Below are 14,877 nucleotides of genomic sequence, written 5' to 3'. Positions count from 1 at the left end.
CCCGGAAGTCCACACATCTTCAAGCTGCCAAGGTTGAGAAACACTTACTAAAATACTGAAAGCTTAATTTAGATTCACATATACTGAAAGGTAGGCTTGTTGTAAGTAATCTGCACAGACCCAAAATAATGGCCGTGTTAGGTTCTGGTAATACAATAAACCTCAAACATTGGTTTTAAAAATCTAGCATATATTGGAGGATGTAAATAGGGATATAGTAACTAAGCTTTTTGGTTAACGTGTTGAGTGGACACAACAAAAGACTATTGCTTATCAATAGTGACTTGGTAAGTGCAGTGATTTCAGATGGTGGTGAATAATACTTGCCCTGGATTTATTTCCATTTCATCAAATTCTTTTTGACTTTATCATTATATATGTCATTGCTCTTTGATTTTTTTTTCTTTTTTGCCTTTCCTTCACATGTAAGTCTTTTCTCAAACAGCATTCAAAATGGCATCCTGTGGTATATGGTTAAGAGAATCAGCTGGATGAAAGCTGGCATGGAAGCAAATTGTGTAAATCTGGACAACAGCAACAAATTAAAGGCAATGTTGTGACAGGATAGAAACTTTCAACTCCACCAGAAAATCTAAACAGACTTCGTGGTTACTTTACCTGCTTCTAAAACACTTCCAGTCGACGGTTACTTTTTTAAAACAGTCACGGTAGAAAGAAGCGTAGAGTTGCCAAGGTTGAGGAACCCTGCTGTAAGGAAAATGGAAGGGAAAAAAACCCTAACAAGGTTTTTGTGTTTGAGTTCCACTTTACATGACCAACGCTGACAGATGTTTGCGTGCGCACTTAAATTCTGCTCACCATTTGAGCTGAATGTTGTACATCTAGCTATTTATATAGCAAGGAGCCAGGATCACTGCATTTTGACCCTAGCTGCATGGTCCATGGAGAGTAACATGAGCACACTAGATCCCCAGCTTTGTGTATGATGGGTGGTGTGGCGATAGCAGGAGCTGGCATCAGCTCTGCATTGCTTTACACTTAAAAAAAACAAAACTGTTAGATGAAGTCACTGCTGGTTCCTTTGCAGCTGTTACTTTGAAAGAGCTGGTGGGTTGGCTCCCTTCCTTTTTGCCAGCTAACTAGGCCACAGAATACAGTTGTGTGCTCTAACAGCCACAAAGCCCTGGCAGCTGATGGTGCACTTGCAACCTTTCCCAAGAGCGAGGCCATGGCGACGGAGTTGGCAGCCGTCCGTGCCCTTTCAAGGCCTGGGCGATGAACCGCAAACCGTCCCTTTGCATCAATGGCCCATTGAAATGGAGGGAAGTGGTTTCGGGAATGCTCGTCAAGCAAGGGACTGTGTCCTCTCAGTAACCCGGCACAAGGCTTCTCTCCAGAAAGCAACTCAGAACGTAGCATCTGAGCAATGGATTTCTTTCCTAGATTGACTGATTGATAGATAATTATTTTGGTCAGTGACCAGATGAAACAAAACATCTACAAGTAGTCCTCATTTAGCGACTGTCTTGTTTAGTGACCACCCTGATGACCAATCCTCGCATTTACGACCTTTGCAGGTCTGTCAAGCAAAGGAAAGCTGAAGTCAGATCATAAGCACAGTTGCGGTTTCACTTAGCAACCGCTTTGCTTAACAACCGAGTTGCCGGTCCCCATTGTGGTTGCTAAGCGGGGACCGCCTGTATAAACTAAATACAGCAAAGAAAAACAACCAACCAACCATCCATGTAGCCATAAGATAAGTGAATCAGGTATGAGGATGTCAGTTAATGCGCGATAGTTGCTGGCACACTTTCACAGCAGCTTTGCTACACTGTGGGTAATAACACTTTGTTCCCAAATACTGATTTTAGAGCTGATTGGTGCTTTCACAAAAGATGCAGAGAATGTAATACTGTCTGGGTCAGCTCAACACATACCCCCTGTGGTAGACCTGACAGTGGCTTACTGAAGGACCCAAGTTTTTGCTGTTCTCACATGACACAGTGAATCAGCCTGACGTTTAGGGAAGCGTGTTGGGAGAAGCCAGGGAAAAATGAGAGGCATTGGTGTGCGTTGGTTAATTAAAAAAAAAATCTCTCCAAAATTGAGAGAGACATGCAGACGGTGGGGCAGAGCAGGCTGCTATCCTCCAGGCTGGGGTGGGACCACAACTCCCAGAAGCCACAGCTACAAGTCTGGCATTTAGAACAGCAACTTTGTGGGGAAGGGGTGACGAAAAAGCGTGGAAATGGTAGGAAGGGTCCAAGAGCAATATAGGTGATACGCATAAGGTAGCCGTGGGTACCCAGGTGCCCAGGTGCAAGCCTTGGAGCTTCTCCCCAGAGACTTAAAAAGAAAAGCCTTAAAAAAGAATTAGGAAGCCAGCCTGTTGCATAGTGAAGCACCCGGCTTTAGCATCATCCTGACTCTCAGGATGTCAGAGAGCATTTTGCAAGGGTGGGGTGGGGTGCAAATTTGCAAACAGGCCGCTCACCCATTTTGGGAGGGCGCCCACCCCCTCCTCTCCCCACCCCAGTAGGGTGGGCTTTGCCTCTTAACCACCGCCCCCACCCCTTTCAATAACTCCTTGAGAAAATTGCAGAAAGAGGATGCCCGGGCGGGGCGGGGGCGGCAAGGCAGAAAAAAGCCGCGGCTGGGAGGCCAGCAGGCTCCGGGACTATTTCTTCCTCGGAGGACCCTCGTGTTTCGCGGGTGGGTCGGCGCGGAGGGATCTCCCGAGCGGGGTGGGGGGGATGGAACGGCGAGGCGGCTGAAGGAGCCGAAGCCTTGAAAGAGGGGAGGGGGGAGGTTGGCGCCTGCGCAGTGCCGTCCCCGCCGAAGAGCGGCTCGCCACCCCTCCCTGCCGGGCGCTCGTGTGGGGCGGCGAAGCGGCGGCGCCTCCCGGACCCCCGGCCCGGTCTCTCGCCCCCGCAGCGGCCCTTTCTGCCCCGGCCCGCCCCCTCCCGCTTCTTTTCCGGGGGGGGCCGCAGAGGGCTGCCCCGTGCCGCCCACCATGGCTCAAATCCTCCCCATAAGATTCCAGGAGCATTTTCAGGTGAGGATGGGGATGAGGGGAGAAGAAGCATGCCTGTGGGGGGGGGGTCCTCCTCTTTCCCCTCCCCCGAAACCCCCAGCCTTTGGGGAAGGATGGGGAAAGGTAGGGGGCTGCGGCCTAGTAGGGGCGAGGGGGGCTGGCGCGACCCCCTTGGGGGCGTCGGGGTGAGCCCCCTCTTCTCTCGGGGGGGTCAGTCCCTTGGGGGCGGTGGGGGGGAAGGGGGAAGCTCCCCCTCCTGGGTCTTGGGGGGAGGGATTCCTCTTTGGGAAGGGGGGACTCTCCCTTGGGGGTCCCCCCTCTTTCTTGGGCAAGACGGCCCAAGAAGGCAGCCTCGTTGTATTGTTTGGGGGGGGGAGAGAGGATGGGGGGTGGGTGTCTAGATCCTTTTATATCCATGCACCCCCCCCTTTTATGCAAAAAAACGGTGGGGGGAGAGAAGGACCTGAAGAACGGCTCTGGGTTTTTTTATTTTATTTTATTTTAATATTTTATTTTTATGGCTTTGCCTTGGGGGGTGGGCAAGCTGGGGGAGAACGTCTGCTGCTGCTCTTGAGGCGAGAAGTGGGCGCTTTTTGGCTGGGGGGGCGATGGGGGTCGTTTAGTTTGGATTGCAGGGATTTGTGCAGAGTCACTGGATGACTGGCTCCCTTCCTCCCCCTCCTGGTTTTGGGTGTGGAGGGAGGCGGGAGGCTCTTCCCTGCATTACTACACCACGAGGAATGAAGTGGGGGGGGGGGGAGGAGAGAGGAGCTTGGTTTGTTGGGGGGGCGACATCTGTGCCCTTCTGTTCTCTGGATCTGCAAAGGGGGTGGCAGCAGCAGCAGCAGCTTCCAGACTTTCAGTCCTGCCCTGGACCAGAGAGACTGGGCACGGGCACTGCCCAGCTCCCGTTTCCAGCCTTGGTGCTCCTCTGCAGGCATCTCTGGTGGAGCTCTAGCAGAGGGGGGGCTCCCTTCTCCCCCCCCCCCAAAACGGGCATAGGAAGGGCTGCAGAGAGTTGCATCAAAGAGCTGGTGTGCAAAAGAGGGCATGGGGAGAAAGCTGTGCCAGTCTGAGAAAAAAAGAAGAGTTTGTGGCAGGAATTAAAGGAATTTGCTAAATGAATGAGGGAACAGGAAGTGGATTTGCCAATTACTCTCTGCTTGCCCCTCCCTGGGCTCCGAGGCATCCACTTCCAACCCCACTCTTTTGTTTTTTGTTGTCTCACGTTTAGGACCCAGTGTTCGTCTTTAATGTTCTTCCCTGGCAAGTTATTTCAGCAGCTTTTAGGGGGTTCCTTAATGAGATGTAGAATGAGATGTGGGTGATGCCTTGGGATTGCTCTGGTTGAGAAACAGCAACTATTTTAGCACTTTAATCGTGGAAATGTAGGTTGTGAGCATGACCAAGAACTTCACTACTCTTCTGCAGCGGGAGTCTCAACATGTTTACTTGGAAGTCCCACAAACATATAAATAGTCTTGCAGCCTTAATTCCGTTTGAATGCCAGCAGTATTGAAAGCTTGGACCAGAATTCAAAAAGAGTTGTGGCTGCAATCACCGTGTTTCTGTTCTGTCTAACATGCTGGTTGATTGTGGAGCATACCAATCTTTTGGGATGAAAGCACAATCCCATGACTAAAATTGGGAGGAGTCCAGTAACTCTTTTTCCAACAAACAATTTGCATTAAAAGGTATAAGCTTTTGTCGGCTGTGTCTCATTTATACCTCTTTACAAAATGTGTTAGTTGGAAAAGGGGCTCAGATTTCTCCTGATTTTTGGCTACCAGAGACTGACTGACTAACTAGATTAATTTAAAATCATAAGTTTAATTACAATTGTCCCGTATTTCCTTTTTAGAATGTTTAGGTTCTGTATAATTTGTTCCATCTCCATGTTGCTGAATGTTTTCTGCTATGCCATTTCCAGTTTATATCTTTTCCCCAAGAGCTATTGGTGATTTGCCTCCTCCCTTATTTTCACAACAACCCAGGGAGGATGGACCCAAGATCTATCTCAATATAGGTAGTCCTCGAGTTACAACTGCAATTGGGACCGGAATTGCTGTCGCTAAGCAAGATAATCATAAAGCATGACATCACTTAGCAATGGCAGTCCCAGTTGTTATGACCCAGACACATGGGTCATTAAGTGGGAAACGGAGAGAGTCCCACATAAAGACTGGGGTGTCGCAAGGGGATGGGGGAGGCCCAACACAGGCCGCACACAAATTGGGGGAGGGAGTGCTGCAGCGCAGCATGGTCTCAGGAAGGCCGGAGAAAGAGAGCGTGGGGTACATGCGAGCGAAGGGGAGAAGGAGGGCGTGGTGTGAGTGAAGAAAATCTGGGGGTGGGGGAGACTTGCCTGAGCAACATTCGATCTTCCCTGCCACCTGCCCCATTGACTTTGCTTGTGTTAAGCTGGCAGGGAAGGTCGCAAATGGCAATCGCGTGACCGCAGGATGCTGCAACTGGTTGTAAGTGCAAGCTGGTTGCCAAGCACTTGAATTTTGTTCATGTGACCGTGGGGGCACTGCAACGGCCAGAACTTCGAGGACCAGTCATAAGCCACTTCAAACGGTCGCTGAGCAAATGGTCATAACTTGAGGACTACCTGTAGAGATTTGAACTTGGTTGTCCCCACTCTTAACTTGAATTTTTAGCCAAGGATAGGCAGCATGGTGTCCTTTAGGACTTGTGCTCTTGATCAATCTGGCTGAGGCATGTGGGAGTTTGTATGTAAAAACATTGCCGTGCTGCTGCTGCCGCCATATTATGTTGTCTAGGATACCATGGTAACTACCCCTTCTCTTATCACTATTTTGCCCTATCTGGTATTTTCTGCAATCTCTTTCCATGTCTTTGCTGTTTTATGCAGTAGCAAAATTGTTAGTCAGTTACAGAGTCTGGATTGCAAACAGCTTAATTGGTTGATCAACTTCACATTCTGAAGCATCCCATATTTTTATAAGAGGAGAGTCAAAGTCATCAGTGCTCATTAATATTAGTTTAAAATTATGAAAAATTAATATGATTAAATTCAGTGGATATGACCCAAATATAAATCGGAGAAAGGTATGTGTAGAAGCCTAAGTTTATTGGAAACAATGGAATTTTTGTTTTAATTTCTGCAGCTTTCTGAAATGTTCTGGAGGAACTAAACCCATTGATGTTCTTCAAAAAATCTTATCACCTTAATTTAAAAAGTTTCTGATCCATAAGAGTTTTGTTTGTTTTAAGCCTAGTATAAATTGTAATTTAGCTGTATACTAGGACCCACTAACTTCATGTGCAGTCGTGATCAGATTATGTTGTCTTTATAGATTTAGGCGTCTTATTCTGACAACAATAAGCAAACAACCACAGTCAGAGCACCGAGGGCTCCACAGTTCAACCCTGAGTCACGTACATACTCTTCATTTGGAGTTGTCTTAATATATATCCTTGCATGGTTTTAATGCTAACGTAAGAGAAGTAGCGCAGAATGCTGCGTTTAAGCCTGCAAGACACTTTGGTGAACGCTGTGAAAGCACCTGCCGATTCTTGAAGAGGAATAGATTGCAAATCACTATGCGAAGGAACTTTTATTGACAGACTAATTTCTTCAGAGAATGCAATTCTTTGCCCTGAAGAATGGGAGCTGAGGCATTCCAGCTGATTTTATCCATTCTTTCCAGCTAATTCTGTGGAGACAGATATCCACTGAAAGCTCATTTAAAACCTTGGGAAACGGTCTTGACTCATCAGCATTGTAGAACTATCTGCTCAATATCTGTTGAGTTGCTACTGGGAAGTGTGGCTCCGTTTAGGTATTACAGTGAGCTAGAATTCTTTGGAATTTTGAGTATATTACCTATTTATATCAGGAGTTTAAGGCAGCATACATAGAGCTTCCTGTTCCCATTTTTCCTCTGTATAACCCCTCTGGGAGGTGAGTTTGATTGGAGGGAATGACTAGCCCAAAGTGAGCTTCTGAAGCTGATGGGGAACTAGAACCTGGGTCTCCCCATCCTAGTCCACCATCTTCTCCACTGTCCAGCTGAAAGAGAGCGATGGGCCCAAGGCCCCCAGGGAGCTCCCATGGCTGAAGGGAAACTTAAACCTGGGTGTTCCCATTCCTAGTCTGATGCTTTCTTTGCCACACCACAGTGGCTGTATTAGCAGGGAGCATTGGGCTACTTGTTTCTCATTCATTCATTCCATTCATTCATTCATTCATTCATTCCTAGCAGGAATGACATGAAGGTTCATCCTGTTGTTGGCTGAGTTTGTGATACATGAACCAGAATCCTTGGCTTCTCCCTCCCAAACCATGTAGGAATTGGAAATAACAAGCCCGGCTGTTGTAATTTATAAGCACAGGTAGTCCTTATTTAGCAACTATCTCGTTTAGCGACTGTTCGCAGTTACAGCGTTGATGAAAAGGTAACTTGGTGACCAATCCTCGTATTTACGACCTTTGCAGGTCTGTAAAGCAAAGGAAAGCTGAAGTAAGACCATAAGCCCAGTCACAGTTTCGCTCAGCGACCGCTTTGCTTACCAACCAAATTGCTGGTCCCAATGGTGGTCGCTAAATGAGGACTCCCTGTAGCCCCAAGGGGTTGAATGGTTTTGTTATAATCCCACCAACTTGTGGGAGCTGGAAGGTATTGTAAAGCAGAAAGTGCAGTGCTTGGCTGAAAAACACTTGCATGCCCTTGCAAGTGTTTATGGCTTATTACCCTGGTTAAAACAAACAGTGGCTTATATGTGGAACTAGGTTGGAATGTCCAGTGATTGCTCAGGATCAGTGGCTCTTTTGGTGTATTTGAAACCTTGCAGATCTTTATGGGAGTTTTGTTTTCTTCCAGTTAACTGTTCTGCAGGACAGACTTGTACAAGGTTGGGATGCAGCAGAATGCAGAACAGAACTTCTGTTAACGCAAACCTGACTTAGAGGGGAGACTCTGTTGCTTTATTTTGCTAGATGCTATAACATATAGTGGAAAATTTTGAGAAAAAAAATTAATAGCTTGGATTTTAAAGGGAAATTGTGAGTAGGCTTCAACTTGAAGGAAGGAGGTATGTCAAAATATTTATACTTCTGCTGGTAAGGATAACTAAAACCGTAAGCCTCTTCTTATCAGTTTCCCAGGGAATTGCTTGAACTTTTCTCTGAAAGAGGTAACAGAATATTGGAATAATGGTCTCACTAGGGAAAATTTCCTTAAACAAGAGGAGGATTAGATAGGGACTGGTTGAGCAGGCTTCAATTTTCTCTTTTCCAGAGCAGAGAGCTGTTGCTTTCAACCCCTCTGCTCAGAATTTGAGATGTCAAGAGTGGGTGATGAGAATTTTTGACTCATTTGTAATTGAGACTTCAAAATTACGTAGAGGATATTGTAGCAGATGACTCCAAGGTTCTGTTTAATAATAGCGTTGGTTGACCATTCGAGGTTTCGAGTGCTTGGAAGCTACGCTGTGTCTTCTGCAGAAAGGCATGTGGAATTCTTTTTAGATGCTGTGTTTGTGCCTACTTTTTTTGATGCGTTGTTGCTGCGCAAAAACGACTTCTGAGAACAGTTCATAGTTGCAGTGAACAAGCCTGTTGATGTAAGAAGTGAACACTCTCATAACTGAATGCTGCAGAAACATGACAAATGCTGTAGTAAGAGCACCTTCTTTGCTTGGTGTTCTATAATGCAATCTGTGATGTGTTTGTTTTTTGCCTTCTCCTCCTCCTCTCCTGGTAATTGATGGCTACCTATAAATAGATTTCTGGGCAGAGTTATTAAGCAACTTCCACAAGAACATACATGAAAAAAATTTATATTAAGAGGGCAAAATAAGCGTACAGTGTTGGAAGCCTAGCCTCCCATTTTCCCCTTCCCTGTAAGATATTAAAGGACTGTTTTTTTAGTGACTAATGCAGAGCTTTTCAAACACGGCATATTCCTTCATTTATACTGTATATGCTTTCGGTAGATCATGGAGTGTTCACAGAACACTTATTCATCCTTGGCTTTTTTTTTTATTTTTTAACCTGATCAGGACTGGAATGGGGGACAAGGAATCCCAAGGCTGTAGGCTAAACTGGAACATTGAAAGACATAATACAAGAAGTCACTGGCAAGCCAGTTTTGTGTAACTGCCAAGAAAAATACATGGCCATGTCTGAGTAGTTACCAAGAACTGAGCTCAAATATTACAGATATTGAACAAGAACTGACTGTAGAAAGAATGAACTCTTCTGTTGGGCGTTCTTTCTGAACTTGGTGCCTTCCTGGAACGTCCAACTTAATCTCCAGAATTCCCATCCAGCATGCATTTCCTGATTTGGAATTCGAGGAGTTGAAATACATTTGGTGGACCCTGAGCTTAAGCTTCTGTTGAATAGTTGAGAGAGTTGTTTTCTGCTTCTCCACCCTCCAAAAATCAGGTCAAGAGATGAATTGGCCTAAGAACTAAACTGACTAAATGGGAGTTCTTTTTTTTTTTTAGCTCCAGAATCTTGGAATTAATCCAGCCAACATTGGGTTCAGCACGTTGACTATGGAATCGGACAAATTCATCTGCATCCGAGAAAAAGTTGGTGAACAAGCACAGGTTGTGATTGTAGACATGAGTGATCCAACAACTCTCATTAGACGTCCTATCTCTGCAGAAAGTGCCATTATGAATCCTGCTTCTAAAGTAATTGCTCTGAAAGGTACGTTTGCTGACTTGCTTTCACCTGAAAGGGAATTGTGGGACAACCGTAATATGAAAGGAGACTCAGCCTGTAAGACCCAAACCATTCATTGTTGACAACAGCCATAAACTGAGAGGCTGAAAATGGCAATCGTGAAACTGAATTGTGAGGAAGTGATTGGGGAGGTCTGCTCAGCATAGGGCTTTCCAGAGGGAGTGATTAAAAATTAATCTTCAGATTACATCACCATGACCAGAAGATAGGTATTTCAGGCCACAGAAAATTTCAGGTGCTGCCATTTCGAAGTCTCCGGAAAGTTTTGCCTAGCCACAGACTGCTTCTACAGGATAGTCTTCTTCAGCAGCAGTTATGGTGTTGGGTTCAAAACAACGAATCTAACATTTGGTTAATGAAACTTTACTTGATTTTTTTAAAAAAACATGTCTGATAAAGCTTAGATTATGCAGCAATTTTAGCTACAACAAATAAAAGTGATACGTGTTGCTTTTGCGGGAGCTTGATTTCGGCTTGCGAAGTAACCTGTAATCCAGAGGCTGCCTGATCAGCATTTTAAAATGTCTCTCTGCAAGTAGGCACACATGCTCTTTAGATATAAAATAATTTCACTGTCAACTGACTGTGAACTTTTCTTCCTGCATTCTTGTCTTAATACAGATGGTGAGTTAACCTTGTCCTGGCAAACTTGATGTTTAACAGTATGGAATGGTCTAATCTCATAAAAAGTACTGAAATCTGGAAAGAAAAAAAAAAAAAGCAGTTGGGCACCTTAATGGTGGAGTTAATTGGGATCTAGATGTGATGGCTTGAATTTTGGAGAAATCTTTATCCTCCTTTGTGACATACTACTTCACGACTTGCTGGTTATAACTGTACCGAGGAATGGCCATGAGCAAATCCATCCCATAATCGTACAGTTAATGAATAGCAAGGAACTGAGTCACAATACTTTTATGAGAGACCTTTGCCAGCATGGTGTCTTGTGTGCTAGTCATCTACTTGATTTTCAGTGTGGTCTTTGGTCCCAGAAATCCATGATAAAACTTGCAGGGGTCCACGATTTTATATATAATGAATCAATTATATTGGAAATCTGCAAGCAAGAGCTGTCTATATGTGGGCAACTGCTGTTTGCAAAGCTTGCTAAAAATTACCTGGGGGTATTGGTGGGGTGTGAACGCACAGCATGGGTGAATCACCCTACTATAAGCAGCAATCAAAGATTCAGCATTCATAATGCTTTAATTCCAATTATCTTGGCCCCCTGTGAATCAGTCTATTGACCAGGAAAGCTCATATTTAGTGACAACCTGGAACACAGTTCTCTCTACCATATTTGGTTGTAGGTACGCAGAAATAACTGCATTGTTTGTGCCCCCATCAAGATCACTTATAGCACTGCTGTATTTTTTTTATTTTTTTTTTGCCTCTTCTTACATACATGAAGCCCTGGGGAGTAGGTATGACCGTCCTTTTCGCTGGTAACAGCAGAACTGTAGTTGGCCCCAAAGCCTTGATGTCCAAGAGATACATAGATCAAGTTCTGTCCTAAAGCAAAGGAAATCTTGCCTTAGCAGTACACGGTGAATGTTCCTTGATAGAGGCTACGGTGAGCCCATACATTAAGTCTTGCCTGAAGCTTGCTTTCCTTGTACAAGCAGTGAACATAATAATCCCAGCCTCTCAGAAATGTAATGCTTCTCTGAACTGTGGTAAGAGTGTGGTGGTGTGCATACAGATTGCATTTCTGGATTGCATGTGGCATTCCCCAGTGATCAGAGCATTCTCCTTGTATCTGTGTCACCTATGTTGTGCTGTACCCCAGGAGCACTTCCCGGTTGTAACGTATCATAAAAGCACCTCCATGTTGAACAGAATGGGGAAATGCAGCGCTTTACCGAAGCCATTTCCATACACTCAGCATGGGAATGCAGAAACCACAGTTTTGTGTTCTCTGTTGCACAGATGTGAAGTGTTCAAAGCTTTTCTTCCCCCCACCCCCTTGGATGGGACCAACCTATTCAGGCCTGTATGTCTCTGTATGCCTGTTTTTTTTTTTTTTGTTTTTTTTTAGTTCACCTGAATAGAGAACAGATGCCTGCCTTTCTAAGATAAGCAATATCATTCCATTGTGTTACTTGCAGCTTTAGATTAATCCTTTTCGGAGGCTAGACTCTATTGTGGCTAAGCTTCCTTGATGGGGTGGCAACATACAATATAATCTGCTGAAAGGCTGAGTGAAATTGTCTCATATTGCTCTGCCCTTAAATTCTGTTGGCGTACTCCTGCCCTTAACCTACTCAGTGTTTGGGGCTCCCTTCCTTGTGGGGAGGCTCTCTACCGATACCCAACAGTTCAAAACAGTTGAACAGGTGATGGACAAAAATACTATCACTTCCGTTTCATGGCATCTTGGCCTCTGGCTCCTGTTTCTTGCCCAGCACCGATACCAAGTATGAACTCTGAAACCAGTAATGACTCTGCCTGCATCTGCATTAGGCTGTAATTCAAAAAGTTTATCCCGCAGTACATCGGATCTGTTTAGTTCCCCAAGATGTTTGCACTACCAGAGACTAATACTTCTGTGTTCCAAGGGCTTGTAGATACATCGTGATGGAGAGCCACGATCTATCTCTGTGATTTTAGCCACCATCATGGTATTACTGGAACAGTATAGCCTCTTTTTTGCGATTTAAGACACCATAGTAGATTGTACATCTTTTTTTTTTTCAATTCGGGCGCAGAAGAAGATACCTACAAACGCGGTATGAAAGAAGCTAGTAAAGGAATACCTTCTTTTTGCACAGCAATAGAAATAATAAAATACAGCTGTATGTTTAGGAAAAGTGAAGGATGAACTGGATTCTTCCAAGCGGGGTATATTTAGCTGTAAGAACATTTGGGATGTGTTAATTGGGATTCTTGCACTGAGTGGGAAGTTAGGGTTGGCCAATTCAGCGATTCTGTTACAAATACGCTCTTGGGTTCCAGTTTTGGATTCTCCCATCTCCCATCATGCCCTCCCATGTAGTTATAATCCACAAAAGGACGATGATATGCCCCTCTCTAGTTCAGACACGGATCCAAGGAGAATCCAAGCGGCTGCTTTTCATTTTTTTGAGGAAAAGTTCTCCCTCCGTAACTTTTCCAGGCTGTGTTCAGTAGTCCTGCCTTACAAGCGTGGGTTATTTCTGCCTGGGATGTGTGAGCGTCTCTCTTCATTGTAAGAAAGAAATAGGCTCAGGAAATAGGAGAGCAGGTAAGGTACTGCCCTCCAGTCCATCCTGATTCCAGAAGGAGTGAAGTATGGCTTTGCGGGACTTGACGATGTACATCAGTGGTACGTTAGTAGCCGCTTCTGATCTCAGCTGTATTTTTATACTACTTCAAAGAAGCTTGCCGGATATGTGAGAGTTTTCCAAGCCTGCTCCTATTTCACCTGCCTTTGAGCCACAAAATAGCGTCTCTGAAAGATGAATTTCCAGAACTCTAGAACTAAGTTGGTAATTTCACCGGGGTGGCACACCGTCAGCCGTCGAAGCCCCCCAAGCTTCGGTTCAAGTTATTTAGCTTAAGGTTGCAGTCAGCTGGATCGTGAAAAACAGAAGATGACCACTGCCGGGCCAAACCAAAGTCTCAGTGCTTACGTATTTTCTTGTCAGATTGAAGCCTGTAGGGAAGATGCGTGAGCAGGACATTCATGCCATAACCCTTCTCTACTAGCCTTCCTCAATATTTGGTATTGAGAAGCTGATAGCCTATTGTATGAGATGTTATGTATAGCCATCGTAGCTGTATAGATAGCAAAGCAATGCCGACTGTGAAAGTGATAGGGAAGCTCTAGGCCTTGCAGGGTTGTTGCCTCTCTCTGCTGCTCATTAAAGCAGCCCATGTTTTTTAGATCTGAGCCCAAGGAAAAGATACCGCTGCTTTAAACTCATTTAATGAGAGGTGCACTGCATTTGTGTGAGGAGCCCCTTGGCCGTTTCATTTCTGAAGGGTGCACAGACAGCCCTGACAGATAAGAGCCCTGATCTTCTGTAGCTGTGGAACAAAAGTATTTAAAAAGCAAAGGTTAAAGCAGCCTTTCTCAACCTTCTGATCCTGGAGGAACCCTTGAAATATTTTCTAGGCCTCAGGAAACCCCTGCATGTTCAGGCTCAAATATACTGTAGGCCAGAAGTTACAACATTATTTGTTTTATGGGTAGGCCTGTCTCTACGCGTTCACGGTGTTCTTAAACTGAAAATAAAGAATGAAACTTACCCCTTTAATGTGAAGTTGCCTGAATTTGAAATGATTTTTTAAATAAATCATGAACCCCTAGTGACCTCTCACAGAACCCTAGGGTTGAGAAACCCTGTGTTAAAGGATGGGGTGTGTTTTTTTTTTTTTGTAATTAATCATCTGTTGGGGTGATGGGTGCTGTTTTCTCCTTAAAACCTTCTCCTAAATAATGGTCCTTGCATCCTTCAGTGCTTGGAGTGGCAGCTTCCTTTCCTCTTCTCTTTTAAGAACGCCCAGTTAGCTTTACCAGAGAATGTTTTTCCATTTCAGTCTGGTTTTCCTGCTGCCTCTTGTGCCTTGTAAATAACACAGGGCTGAACTGGATGGGGATTTGGAAGTCAGTCATAACTGCTTCATTTATGGGTTAAGCACTTGGGGAATAGCTTTTCATGTGGCTCTTTTTTTCCCTGGCATTAAAGCAATCTGCAAGGGTTGTTTTGCCTCGATCCCTGACCCTTCCTGCTTCTTTCTCTGGCTGTCCTAGTCTCCCGTTGCTTTGAAGCCGTGACTGAGAGAGAAGACACAGAGGCAGAATGCTCCTACGGCGTAGAGTATTTCCTTTGAGACCCTTTTTATGGAAGTGACACTTTACTGCAAAGCTGTTTTGCTTAGAAGTGGTCAAGCTATGCTGACCATAGACATCAGGCTTTATTCATGAGCCATATTCTTGCAGTACACAGACAAAATGGTGTGTGCATAAAAAGACCACAGCTGTATAAAGCTAAATTAGAAGGAACCAAAACTGCTTAGAACCTTCCAGCCCTTCAACCAGGTTGCTTTGTCTTTGTGTGATAGAGCAGTAAGATCTGCTCCTTCCGCCTTGCAGCCACCGGGATGGATCTTCTATAATCTGACTGCTAATTAAACACTTTCAGACAATTTATGGATGGTGCTTAATAGGTGCATC

General features: G+C 44.9%; 1 protein-coding gene across 7 annotated transcripts in view; it reads left to right on the top strand.

Moving 5' to 3' along the window:
- The first annotated feature begins 2,922 nt into the window (after positions 1–2,922).
- The window catches only part of CLTCL1 (clathrin heavy chain like 1), a 45,846-nt gene continuing 33,891 nt past the window's right edge, over positions 2,923–14,877 (top strand). For all 7 annotated transcript variants that reach the window (XM_063315859.1, XM_063315858.1, XM_063315864.1 and 4 more), the window contains exons 1-2: positions 2,923–3,016; positions 9,476–9,683. In XM_063315859.1, the coding sequence (XP_063171929.1) occupies positions 2,975–3,016; positions 9,476–9,683 (250 nt within the window). In that variant the 5' untranslated portion in view covers positions 2,923–2,974. The remainder of the gene's footprint in view (positions 3,017–9,475; positions 9,684–14,877) is intronic.

This window comes from Candoia aspera, chromosome 15 (genome assembly GCF_035149785.1).
Source record: "Candoia aspera isolate rCanAsp1 chromosome 15, rCanAsp1.hap2, whole genome shotgun sequence".
NCBI lineage: Eukaryota > Metazoa > Chordata > Lepidosauria > Squamata > Boidae > Candoia > Candoia aspera.
This window is presented reverse-complemented; position numbering and strand designations above follow the sequence as displayed.